We start from the raw sequence: 14,290 nt of genomic DNA on the forward strand, positions 1-14,290 counted from the left end.
TGGTCCGAGCTCTAACAAACTGAGTTAGACACAAAGATTTTTGTTTTGGACTGAGGAGGGATCGAACTGATGTAGCTGAAAAAGTGATTCCCAACATGGAATCCTATTTAATCATTTGCAGATTACAAACATAGGTTACCGTCAATTAAGTCTTGGTAAATGGTGGTCATGTTATTAAACCACATGAAAAGTGCTGCATAGATAATGTAATATTATGTACATCTATTCTGTTGTATTATATACATGTTTCTGATAAAGCTTTGAATAGTGAAGACAAGGAATAGTCAATGGTGATTAATATACTTCTCTCAGAGGTGATTAATAAACCTCGAAACTCTTACCCTTGTACATTCAAAAACATATTTTCAACCCTCCATCTTTTCCCCCCTTTTTACATCTGTGAATTAATATCTCATTATGAATTAAATTGGCTAAAATGACTGACAAACAGGAACAATGATTGATTAATATTTTTTGGAAGCTCTCAAAAATATCTGGACCAAAACATTTCACACTTTTTTTCTAACAAAATTATCCTTGAGCTTTGAATAGAAAATACAAGGAAATGTTAGAACTTGGCTGAATTGATGACCAACCTTATCAGGGCCATACCCAGTGACCATGTAAGTGAATGTATACATTTGACTGATTTGAGAGGAGAACTTGCCTTCTGAGAATGCAGTTTAATAATTGAGGGTATAATATTTCAGGATTCTTTTTGTCTTTCTACTCATCCTCCTCTCCAACAGCCATATTACATTCCATGTCTCAATCTTGTAATGAGTTTTGGATGAAAGGGGCCTGTTGCCATAGTGATGTATCCCTCTTGTCCCCCTGAAGAATGCAGACTCTCATGTTCCCTGTTCAGTACACCTGATTTATTGTTTCCCTATGCACATCTGTCCCACACAGTTAGGGACACAAAAAACACACACATACACATCTGTCCTACACAAATAGGGGCACAACTTAACCCCCCCCCCCCCCCCCCCCCCCCACACACACACACACACACACACACACACACACACACGCACACAAATGTCTGTCCCACACAGCAAGGTACACGTCACACACATACATTCTGTACACACACAGCTGGCACACACTGCAGGGGATACAACTCACACACATCTGTCCCACTCAGAAAGTGACAAAACACACACACAGCAGTCTCCCCGCAGCCTGGGTACATTTCCATAAGATTTCTACAAATGTTATTGGAGGAAATAGGGCTCCAGAGATCCCATTTGAACATGAACAGCAAACCCATAATTGAAATATATATAGTAGTTCATTCTTTTAACAATCAATTTAGATAATTCTATACTTACCTTTATCCCACAAACAATTTGTGCAATTGGTTCAATCTCAGCCCAGAAAGGAGATCAAGGGGGTTGGGGGTGTTCATTCAGCCCTCTGAAGGCAGAAGGCAGTGAGCTCCACATTAGGTGTGACACAGAGGGCTGAAGGACTAATGTCTCAGAGGTTCTGCCAGCACACAGCGTTGCCTCCACAGGTCACCCTTGGTGCATTCATGAAGTTACTGTGAGAAAAGCCACTGGCAGGCCCCTGGCAGGCCCCTGGCAGGCCCCTGGCAGGTCTCTGGCAGGCCCCTGGCAGGTCCCTGGCAGGCCCCTGGCAGGTCCCTGGCAGGCCCCTGGCAGGCCCCTGGCAGGCCCCTGGCAGGTCTCTGGCAGGCCCCTGGCAGGCCCCTGGCAGGCCCCTGGCAGGTCTCTGGCAGGTCTCTGGCAGGCCCCTGGCAGGCCCCTGGCAGGTCTCTGGCAGGTCTCTGGCAGGCTCCTGGCAGGCCGCTGGCAGGCTCATCAATTATTCTCAGAGAGAACACTGTGTAACTGGACTTTGCCTGCACACACACCTTGCCTGCAGCCCAGGTGATTAGTTCGTTTATTATTGACCTTGACAAATTGATACTTATCAGAAAGCTAGATGAGTAATGGGGAGGGGGTTAATGGTACGCCGATGAACCGATTGCTGACTTGTGATTGATGAACTGGAAAAGCTCACATTCAAATGTTTAGATAGGACTAATGAAAATGTGCACCAATTAAAGTTGTGTGTGGGGGGAGGGATGTGCGGGCCTGTGAAATGATCTGAACAGTCTAAAAACATGACTAAACACAAGAAGTATAAACACGTTTACAGATTATTTGACTCTCTTGAAATAAGCTAACAATGTTCGTTCCTGTTTATACATATTTCAAAAACTCTCCATACATCCGATTTTATTCATTTAAAAAACCAAATTGATTGTCAGCAACTTTTTCAGATTTGTTGGATTAAGGGAAGGTAGCTGTCCAGGAACAGAGACCCCTGTTCTATACTTTATATCATTTGCAGTCAGTATAAAAGTTGCCAATCCTATTTGAGTACAAATTGATACATTGCATTTTAGACTATACGGTAAATAGGCACAGGTGTGTTCACCCATAGCTTACTTCACATGAACTATGTTTATGGTATTTTGTATCAAAAGGCTGTTCCTATTACAGTAAACTCTCATCATTCAATATAACATGTCAGGTATTGTAATTCACCAAAACTTTATCTTCTGAGTACTATGGAAATATTATTTTAGAGTAATTAAAGTTGTCCAAGATCAATCAAAGTTTGTTGTGTGTGATTGTAACCTTTCTAGCGGTTGTAGAAGAAGAACAGACTCCTGAATCTTTATTAGTCATACAGTATCCACTGTTGAAATGTATCATCTTCTTTCTCCCAGCCAATTGGTTCTTCCTCCAAGGGCAACCAGAAGCAGCATCTGTTAAGGACCATGAAAAGTACTTTCTCCATCTGCACAGCCAGTGGGATGTTGTCCGGCTCTTTGCGTAAGTCTGTGAGTGCAGGGCAACGGAGATAGGGAGATGTATTCCGCATGGATACACACTCACCCAATCTGGCTGTCTCAACAACCAAGATCTAAGGGATGGACTGACGCAGCCTTCCTATTTCCTCCCTCCCTCATTCCTCCCCTCTTCTTCTTTCTCCACTGGAAAGAGTTCCCCAGAGCATTCACATCACACAGAGACTCTCTGCCCCACAATTAACACAGCCCTCACGTCTCCCACCACCCCTCCAAGTGCCATGCTTCGACAGGGCCACAGAAGAGTAAGCTGTGACTAGCCAAGCCCTTCTCTGCAGAAGCCCTGCACTGACACAGACATTCCCAAAGGGCAACCAGTGAAAGTCTGACAGCATGTTTATTTTCATTTTTAAGCATGCAGGGTAAATTCAGTAACACATGGAGTGACTGTACATACCAACAATAACATGTTCCAATACATTTGAGCCATGCACTCTGAGCACCAATCAGTAATATTAACAGATTACATACGGTTTTGCTGAAGTGGAGTGCCATTGCCCCAGGGCTGTTTCCTCTCTGGTTCACTTTGCTCTTAGCGTTCTGTGTGTGGCTCTAACCAGAAGACTTGTGGTTTTAACGTTCTGTGTGTGGGTCTAACCAGAAGACTTGTGGTCTTAGAGTTCTGTGTGTGAATCTAACCAGAAGACTTGTAGTCTTAGAGTTCTGTGTGTGGGTCCAACCAGGAGGATTGTGGTCTTAGCATTCTGTGTGTGGGTCTAATCAGAAGACTTGTGGTCTTGTGTACTTTAGGCAGAGTGCCAGGTCCTATTCCTAGACACGCTGATCCAATCCCATTATTTCATCAATCAGAAATTGCATTTCTTTGAAAGAAAAGCCCACTGTTTACTTAGTAACATTAACACCATGTACGCAGAAAGTTATAAACAACAGACACTCAGTAGAAAAGCACTTGACTGTTGTAAAAACTTCACTTTTGAAACTCAGTTGACCTTTCGAGCTTTCTCAAATTGGGCTTCCACTATCTGAATTGTTTTACAGTCAAAGTGATTTATTGATAAGATTTTGAATGTCTTACCCGTAAAATGTGACACAGTTCACCCAAACAACCAAGCCATAAACACGCTGTATATCAGTCACGTTAATGAAACAAAAAACTATTGTAACACCAAACAACATATTTGCTTCTGATAAATTACTTGTGTCCTCTCTATGGTACTGTGTAAACATGATTAGAAGATATGTCGGCTTGATTGACATCACACAGAACCCCATAGAAGTGATCGATGTGGTTGTTTTCCCAGGCGGGGAACCTGATTGGCCACTGGTTGGAAAGTCAACCGAAGGTGGATGCTGGGATTAAAGATGAAACAAGCCCCCCAGATCCATGCATGCTGGTCATTACACAGGACAGTCATGGCTCATGGCTGTCAGTTTCTTTACTCATACAGTATGTATAATGGTACAATAAAAAAAAAATCACAGAGCAGGTTCAGGTTATAGTAAAAGTACACACACATCATTGTGTTACTTCAGTCACCTTGATGTGTCCTTTATATGCCAACACTGACATTATATTTGTTTTTCGCAGGTGGATGTCTGCCTGACATAGCACCTGCACCCTTTGTAACCTACTCAGGCAAGACAGGTTTGACAGTTTCCATGATAATGTCACCATGGTAACAGCTACGGAGCCCTCCTTTTGGCATCAGCTGGCAGAGCCAGGAATCAGAGTGCCACAAGTACAGTAAATGCATTCCAAACACGTGACTAATACATTTGAAGGGGAAGATACAAAAGAGAGGCATTTAAGAAGCAATTGTCATGCCGTTCTGTAATTACGATCAATGTGTTCAATAATAGCCTAAAAAACCTCAGTTAGCACACAATAGTACAAATTGAAGGTAGCCATGGTCAATGTTTGGCTATCAATCTCCCCTTGATTACGTAATAGGGCTGCCGATCCCCTGGTTAAACCTGAGTGGCAGATTGATGAGTCAGACCCCTCTTCATTACAGCTACCTGACATGGTGGATGGGTGTCCGCCGTCTTCAATTATCCCACACGTCCTCCATGATGGCTCCTTGACAGATGGTTTCCCCTGGTCTCAGTCTGTTTGACAACAACACCAGGTAAACTCATTTTACATGCCAACAAACAACCCCATGTCATCCCAAGAAGGCTGGTCTGGTCCTGCATGAATTACAGGGATCTTTGCAGGGATTTTTGCAGGGATCCATGGAACTGACCAAGGATCTCAAAAGTTTCTGAACATGAACCATGCAGGAAACCCCAAGATGCAATCCTGCTTTTACAAGCTCCCCATAGCACTGATCCATCTCAGGCTAGCATGCTTACTTTTGACAACAACCATTCACTTCTCTGTCACCTCTCATTCTCATCAAACCTGTGTTCACCCCGGGGTTAACTTGGGATCAGTTCAACCGACAGCTGGGAAAAGCAGACCTATTTCTCTGGACCTCTTCATTGGCTCATTTGTTTTTTTAACATTTGTGAGATTTCATGAGAAGAAGACAAGGTCATAAAGAAGCGGGAATTAACAATGAGAATGGAAATTAAATGAAAAGTAAAGAAAAAAAAATCCTGGTTCAAAGTATACAAATAAATTCTGTATCTACTCTGTGTATGTTAGTGGTAAAGTGAGAGGTTACAATTCCACAACATTTCTTTGCTTCATGATTAATAAAAGACAGTCTTAGCTAATGAGCGAGGGATCTCCTCATTCTCCTTGTCATGAAGCATATTATCTCCACTCCACCTGTGTTTCCAAACTCCAGAGCTGGTGTCTGGGTCGAACACATTTGTGTGTACTCTTGCTGCTGCTCCCAAGTCACCGGGGGCCAGCCTGTTTGACGCTCACCAAACCTGACGTTTGTGAGTCCACTTCTCTGGAGAAGAGAGATGGGGGAAGTCGTCTGTATGATTCAGTTCCTCTGCACCTCTTCCAAGGAGACTGTTGACAGGAAATCCATCAATGTCTCCACGCCACTAAGAAAGGCTGAGCATCCTACCCAGGTCAATGCTACTGGCTCCCTGGCATCGTATGGCCATGTTGTGGGTCATTTGAACCTTGTCTATTGTATGTCTTTGTGAAGGTGTTTCTTCACCTTTGCTTTTTATTGGTAGACGCGTGCTGAATGTTTTCAGCACCTTCAGGCTGCGGGTCACCAAACAGTGGTCATCACACTGAGATGCAACAGTGTGACCAGAATAGAACAACGTCCCACTGTTACTGGAAATTATGAAACACTCCTTCTGGACAGATGAGAGATAGACAATAAAGAAGACAACTTGGCAGCTTAGTGGGGTACAAAAATGAGTGTATATGTGTGTGCATGCATGTGTGTAGGTGTGTGTGTGAGAGAGTGTATGTTTATGCGTGTGTGTGGGCGGTACATCTCTGAGATGTTTCTGCTCCAGGCCAGACTGGAGGAAGCCCTCTTATGGTCCTGGAGAATGTGCCCATATAAACATCCCCTGGATCAGGGCTTGGCAGCTGGAGAATAAAGGCAAAATCATAGCAGGGATTGAACAAAAGACTAGGCATTGGCTTCTGCTGTCAACCACATTATCTGTCTTAATACCTGCCAGCACAGACCCATCATGGAAAGTGAAAGGGCAAATCAAGGTGTTCTTTTCCTCAAGGCGCTGCTAAGAACCAGAGCTGGCAGGCATTTGGAAATAGCTGCCAAGACAATTCTTTCAATTCGAGTCCAAAGAAAAATGTCTGTTTTTATTCAAAATAAAATAAGTAATCCCTAATGATATCTAAACCTTACAATTGTGACAAGAAAATAACAGGGAATAATTATAATAACAATCCCTTTGTTTGGTGTACCTCAGAAGCGTACTATATCCTCAAAGCTGAATTAATAAAATGAACGATGCATTCCAGAAAGGCATCAGCATACTGTTACTCCCCACTCAGGTTCCCTGTGGGAGTTGGTGGAAGAAGGGAGGAGGGAGAGGAGGATGAGGAGTGAGGATAGGAGGGAGGAGGGTAAGGGGAGGATAAGAAGAAGGAGAGGGGAAAGGAAGATGTGGAGGAGAGGTCTGGTAGTCTCACACAGTCACACGAAACCCATTTACGATGTCCCTCAGGAGGAGAGAGTCACAGAAACATCTCATCCATGAGCCATTACCTTGATCCATTAGCCATAAGTTAAGCATTAGCCAGACACATGCTGTGAAGAAGGTCTGGTCACTATCAAGCTGTTCTGTCCTTGTTCCATGGCAACAAAATAACTCATCAGTTCTGTTTCTTTTGAGAAAAGATGTTACATTACTACACTGTTCTATCTGTTTGAGTTCCCTATATACACCAATCAGAGTTAGTCCATCAAAGAGGCCTTTGGACTTTTTCACTTCCTATCAGAAGTACCTTGGCTGGAGTCTGGACATGCAGTAGGTCTGTTTACTGTAACATCAGCGCAGATAGAGCCGGAAACGTCATCTTAGGGGCCAGTCTCGCGGCCTGGGTTTGTTCCAGAGGATACCATATGGTTGCTGCTTGCCTGACAAAAAAGCTCCTCTGACATTGTGTTACGTAAATAGCTTGTGAAACATGTTTTATGAAAACCAATGACCAATTTTACCTTTGAGAGAGAGAGAGGAGAGGAAACTCCAAATAGGAGGTTGATCTGTGTCGAACTCTGCTTGTTAGTTTTGCATGGATGGTTCTTCTGGGACGCTGGAGGTTGTGTAACACTCACGCCACTGTTAGGACAGGAAATGACTATGGATGTGGAACATTAATTAAAATTACATATTAAATGCAAGGAGTGCCACCATCTTAATCACCTGTGCCCTGCTCTGTCATTTAACTGCACTGTATTTCAAGCCATTCATTTCCATGTGAACGTTTAAATATTTGGAGAGCACATGTAAATGAGACATGCATGAAAAGTCAGAGTCCCATTACCCAAGATGCCTAGCAAACCAGTCTCTGTGAGAAGCTGCCGCACTGTTCAAGTTGCCATGGAGACCTAACCTACTGAGAGGAGAATTTGTGCATGTTCAATTTCTATTGCAGCTTCGAAGGGTGTGAAGAAGACAAATCCCTGACTCGTGTTCTCTATTTGTGTTACATTCCTCTGTGAGCATTCTTTAATAGAATGTTTGGTTTCTTGGAACAGTTGACACACACTGCTCAAGGTTTAGTCAGAGCCAAATGGCTCCCTTCTATGGCCAGGCCAGCTGTAATTACATAATGGACAAGGTCAGGTGGTGGCTGACCCAGATGCCATGAGTGAACCTTCAGCTCCAGGTCAGGTGTGTGTTTGCCATGGACAATGCAGCAGTCATGAAATGGCTTCTTTTTTTTTAAGTAGCATTTAAAGGAATTTTATTGCAATACTGATATTGTCCCAGAGGGTAAGTAGTTAATAGTAGTTTATCCCAGAAGGAAAGCATTAATTGAGAATGCATTTTTATTACATTTTAGGAAAAACCTTGTAACTACGCCAAGATAAGACTGGAAAAGTCATCCATCTTGTATCACTCTCACTTGTGTCTATCAGTCTGTCCTTCTGCATGTCACAACAATGTACACACATGGGTACGGGTGTGATTGGAGCTTGTACTATTTGGAGAACAGTACAGAGAGATTCACTTTTGCCAAACCACAAAGAACTCCTGAGTCTCCCACTAACACTGCTTCCTCCTTTAATTAAGTCATTCATCTTAGCTGACGGGCTGATCTGGAGATTGTGGGGAAACTTACCTCCCCCTATGCTTCAGCATGACCCTGTTTGAGAGAGACAGAAAGAGTGAGAGAGAAATACAGAGGGAGAGGGAGAGAGAGAGAGAGAGAGAGAGAGAGAGAGAGAGAGAGAGAGAGAGAGAGAGAGAGAGAGAGAGAGAGAGAGAGAGATAGAGAGAGAGAGAGAGAGAGAGAGAGAGAGAGAGAGAGAGAGAGAGAGAGAGAGAGAGAAGGCAAGATACAGAAGGGGAGAGAGAGACCCTAAGATAAAGATAACGTACAGCACAGCTCTGACCCAGCATCAATGTGCTCTCTTCTCTTCAGGAACAAGAAATCGTCAGGAGCGTGTCTACCTCACTTAGAAGACCCCCCGGGGAACCATTCGAAGACAGTGTGTGTTCCTAGTCTTTGGATGACGCGGGATGTATTTCCGTGCGAACTGGTTACCGCTGGGCATTCCTTCATTTCCCTTCTGATTGATTTAGCTTTCCAGCTCAAAACAGTATCCCTCAGTCAATACATCACTTGGAGAAACCGAAGTTTGCGAGAGACGGGTTAGCCTTTCTGCCAGATACCTTGTAGTACAACAATTAATGGTCTAAAGTTTGATAAGAAGGGTTTCAATCTTGCCGATGCTAGTGATGGTGTCCATGAGACAGAAAGAAACAATGCTGCTCATTCTATAATAGCTTTTCTCCAAGAACAAGATAAGCAAATTACTGTTGGTAGCAGGCTGTGTATTACAAGATTAGGCTGAGCGAGCTCAAAGGCTCCAGGGATTCACCTAGTGTGAAAGGCCTGTGATGCCGCAAGTCCCGAAAGATTGACTTTAAACTCTGCGTCACCCATTATGTTAGCACTACAAGAACATGAACGCCTAACAACATTTATATTGAACATTCTGCTGTTATAATAAACAGGGCTTCTTGGTTCATTATTGGTTTTCATCAACTTTCTTTACATATCTATTGTTCAATCCATCTGACAAATATCAGTCTGAAAATAATTTGAAAAATACATTTAACTCATGGAAATGCTGGAAATTAACAAAAATAAAAAATATGAATGACCTTTATTTTGGTATCTTACATATGTGTTTTCATTACAGGATTTCTGGAACAGATCTATGACAATATTCCATTTGTAAGCATTGTCCTACAGTCCAGGATAAATGTGTTCTCTTTAATTTATTGTAGCTAAGGGGAAAAAAACTGTGGATAGTGAATACCATTTGGTTGAGCCAAAAGAAGTAAGTAGGGGAAAAACAGATCTGTGTTGCTCAGTAACGACACTACTCCTATAAAACAGGATCCCCTCCCAAAGTACACTGTTCAGAAGAGGCAGGACTGATCTCTGGGTTACTCCTATAAAACAGGATCCCCTCCCACAGCACACTGTTCAGAAGAGGCAGGACTGCCATGATAGTACATCTGGAGCCGACATAGAGCACATCTGGCCCGAGAGCACATAGCTGGTGATAAGGTGAGTGGTTTCAAGCCAACTGGCATCATAATTTTGTTAGATGTAGAAAGTGGAGATCTCTAGTCTGTGTTCCATTGATGTGTATTTTGGACCTATGGGGGGTGTAGGCCAAATATTTTTTTTTGTTATTTTTAACGGCTAAAACAAAGCCTAAGGATAAGGGATTAAAGTGAAGTCAAATGTAAATCGTTGTAAATCTTAAATCTTGATTAATTCATTTTGGGGGCTAAATTAGGAACACACACCTAAATATCTAGTTTTAACATACATTTGAACTGAATGGAGTTCATGCTGAGGTTACTCCAACTTGATTCATCACGGAATGGACGTTATTTATCAGTGGATAATCCAGATTTGGCAATAAATATGACTCTTGGCCTCCAGTGATTCACTCTAGTGGTGTCTGTTCGTCATTATTATCACAATGTTTCACATTCCCTTTCCGTGAACATATCGTCTGACAACATCCCACCCGTAACTTATTAGCCTCACCTATTAGCCCAGTGGAGAACCTTCCATCAGTTGTGTATTTTCCTCTGAGGGTGTCAGTCATTCATTTAGTTTAGAATTTGATTTATAAAAAAATTATTTGTGGTGGGCTATTATGAAAATAACAAGATATTGTCATTAAATCCTACAGTTTTCCCATGGCTCTGAACATGACGATGTCGATGTTCCCCACGTTGAATCCAGATGTGGACCCCTGCAGTAACTACACTGCAGCCTGGCTGTGGCTCCACTCCATGCAGCCAGCGTACATAGTACTGATCTGTGTGGTGGGGGTGGTGGGAAACGGTCTGGTCCTCTGTGTCCTGTGCCTGCAGAGAAAACCCTGCACCGTAGCTGATATTTATCTGGGAAACCTGGCCACTGCAGATCTGGTTATGGTCTCCTGTTTGCCCTTCTGGGCAGACACCATCGCTCATGGCTACCACTGGACCTTTGGTGAGGCGCTCTGCAAGCTGGTCAATGTGGCCATCTCCATGAACTACTACTGCAGTGTGCTGTTCCTAGTCTTGGTCAGTGTGGATCGCTATCTGGCTCTAGTGTGCCCAATGTCTCCCAGCAGACTGAGGAGGGCTGTCTGGGCCAAGCGCATCTGCCCAGGCATCTGGGTCCTAGGCTTCCTGCTAAGCTTCCCCGTGCTGCTGTTCCGTAAGGTCAGCTACGTGTCAGACCCAGGGGTGGACGCCTGCTTCCTGGCCTACCCTCACCCAAGCTGGACGGTCCAACACAACCTCACCAGGAACATCCTGGGCTTCCTGGTCCCAGTGTCGGTGGTCACCTACTGCAGTCGGCACATCATCAAGGCCCTTAAGGAAGGTCAAACTAAAAAACTTCCAGGAGTGAGAGCAGAGAGAAAGGCCACATACCTGGTGCTTGCTGTCCTTGTGGTCTTTCTAATTAGCTGGACTCCTTTCCAGATGTTTGTTTTCCTGGACACTCTGGATTACTTCCAGCTCACTCCGGGGTGCCTGTGGGGTCACTTCCTGGACATTGGGATCCAGCTGTCTACCTACCTGGCATACACCAACAGCTCAGTCAACCCTTTCCTCTATGTGATAGTGGGGAAACAATTCAGGAAAAGGGCTAAAGAGGTATTTAAGATAATCTTGAACCCATCCTTGAGAAACCAAACTTTCATGACTGTCAATTTCACCTCCATTGGTAGGTCTATTGATACTCGAAGGATATCCTGCAACCAACTTGAAAAGCAAACAGTTAGGTGACTGAACAGAGAAAATGCAGAAAGTATTCTTTCCCATTTGCTTTTATTTATTGTGAGAAAAAGAAATGATCTTGTGATATAATTGATCTCCGTATTTTGTTTGAGAAATAATTAAATGTACCAGTAATCAGGGACATCCAGATGACTTTTGTCTTTGTTAGACTGGAATTACGAGTCCATCTGGTTCCGTATTGCAAAGAGGTTTCTCAAAGCAAATAGCCCATTTGGTGTTCTACAATAGTCTACCTCCTTTCCAGAGCCATGATACATTGTCATCTTTTTGTTATTGTGTTTAGAAGATACTTTTCCTCTCCAGACTCTGTTACACAATCTCAGATGCACACTTTTGAAGATTTATGACGTTATGTATGCACTAAGTAGCCACTGTCCAGTGCTGAAGATTAGTCCAAATGTGATGTATGAAGTATTTTATTGACATTGAGCTTTTTCTAACTTTGATGGAGTGAGCCAATATGAGGGAGGATGATGAGCCCTGCATTGTGAATGGGATTCATTGCTCGATGTGCTAATTGAAGCATAAAATATTGTATTCATGTCCTTTAAAAAGTTCAAATAAATTATACTAAATGACTCCAGCAGTTATATACCTCTTCTTCAGTATTCCTGGATGTATCTCCCCTCTAAAAACCTATACCAAGAGTAAAGTTTGGAATCTAGGATTGGGATTGGCAGCTGGACATAGCTGGACGTATTCTCAGGCAAAATTCAGGGTGCGTGCAAAGACTTCTGAAACCAATTCCCCTCTCCTCCATCACCTTTGTAGAAACATATCACTGTGCTCGGAGTAAGCTGAAAGCGGTTTGAAAGGGGTCAGGGAGTAATTACTAGAAAGGTCCTTCTCTCTGTTGTCCTACAGGCAGAGTCTGTATGCACAGTTTGGCTCTCAGACAGGTGGAACTGTTCTGCTGTGGGTCAGCGGGGCTCGCTGTTAAATGGACTCCATAATAGACAGCCATTAGAGTCACTGTAAGAATGCCGACTGGAGTTTAAGATTATCATGTGTGAGTGTGCATAAAATTCTGAAAGAAAACAACTCTAAACAGGTCTAGACATTGCAAACTCAAAGTTGAGAAAGGCCTTGAGACTTCCCCTGCCTATCATTTCGGATGTTTGATGGCAGTAACGTTAAATGTTCTCATCGTGTCATTAATCTTTCTTTAAACTCCTCACATCCTGACTATCAGTGTTGATTCTTCTGGGGGAAAACCCAGGCACAAGTCATTATACAAAAACTCTGCCTTCGTTGCCAAAAGCGCCCCTCTTCTGTCAACGTGCACAAACTCCAAGTTAACAGGGAATCAACTCATCAACATCTTAATCAGCAGCTGCACTGCGAGTACAGGCATCATGGGCACGGGCACTACACTAGCTGTTCTAAACAGGCACTCCAGTCTCTATGCATCTCAAAGGTGATTTGATGTGTAGAGTTATGTGGCCCTGATTGGTCTGTTGTCATCTCTGACAGGAACCACCATTGTGGACCGTACGTTATTCCTCACATGATCCCCAGGGCTACATACCGGCCTTTATTGGATCGTGGAAATTACATTTGAGAAGCTTCCATGATCCAGCCATTCGAGGTAATGTGCCACTTAAAAGGAAGCCAACCACATTGTGCTCCGGGTTAGGGGCTCACAATTCTCAGAAACTATTTGGTTTATCGTATGGATGGTGGGTAATATGTTCATAAATGTGTTCCCACAGGGAAGTCAAATGCCTGTTTGAGGATTTACCACAAGAGCATTATTAAAGTCAACCAGCAGGTTGCAGTATTCCACCACAAATCACACTGATTTGCAAAATCTGTAATCACAGTAGACTCTCTGGACATCTCAGTTATGCTGTGGTAGCCTATATTATGACAGTGTAAATGTAAACAAAATAGCATAAATAAAAAACTTACAACAATTATGTGGTCAAATTGAGAGTTTTTTGAGAATCATATCACTTTTTTTTTCTTTTTTTTAATCACTTTTTTTCTTCATTACCTTCATCCAATTAATCCATGTTATGGACTTCAATGTCTGGAACATGCATTTGTTGACTCAAGTAGGCTCAACTCCAACAGGTGGCCCGATTGAGGATTGCATTAGAAATCATACAACGTCTTCTAGTGGATAAATGCACAGACAGCGAGCAATTAGGGTAATACAATCTTTAAATAGCTGAAGTTTCGCACGTTTGTATCACTCGTAGAGATTTAGAGGAACAATGTATTTTTTTAAATAATGAATAATTTCAGTCTTTTTGTTGTTTGTTTTATCTTTGCTGCAAAATTGCGTCTGTATGTGTCTGTAATAATAGCATTTCTCTGGAGTCAGACGGATGGACTTGAGAGGTATAATATTGCTGCCATATTTTTGGTGTCTGTTGCCTTGGCAACAATACACAGACGTCTGGCGGATCACCATGAAAAGATTTCCTCGCTGTGAGAGTTTCCCCTATTGATTTATTCACCGTCCTTGGGGTTTTTACAAGTATCTGACCCCACAGC

The 14,290-nt window shown here is 42.9% G+C and overlaps 1 protein-coding gene across 1 annotated transcript; it reads left to right on the forward strand.

The window, feature by feature from the left end:
- Positions 1-10,711: 10,711 nt before the first annotated feature.
- Positions 10,712-13,299, forward strand: si:dkey-63b1.1 (B2 bradykinin receptor). Its single transcript, XM_067241681.1, has 2 exons — positions 10,712-11,714; positions 13,262-13,299. Exons 1-2 carry the CDS (start codon positions 10,712-10,714, stop codon positions 13,297-13,299), a joined length of 1,041 nt encoding a protein of 346 aa, XP_067097782.1.
- The last annotated feature ends 991 nt before the right edge of the window (positions 13,300-14,290 follow it).

The sequence above is a fragment of the Osmerus mordax genome, chromosome 8, assembly GCF_038355195.1.
Source record: "Osmerus mordax isolate fOsmMor3 chromosome 8, fOsmMor3.pri, whole genome shotgun sequence".
NCBI lineage: Eukaryota > Metazoa > Chordata > Actinopteri > Osmeriformes > Osmeridae > Osmerus > Osmerus mordax.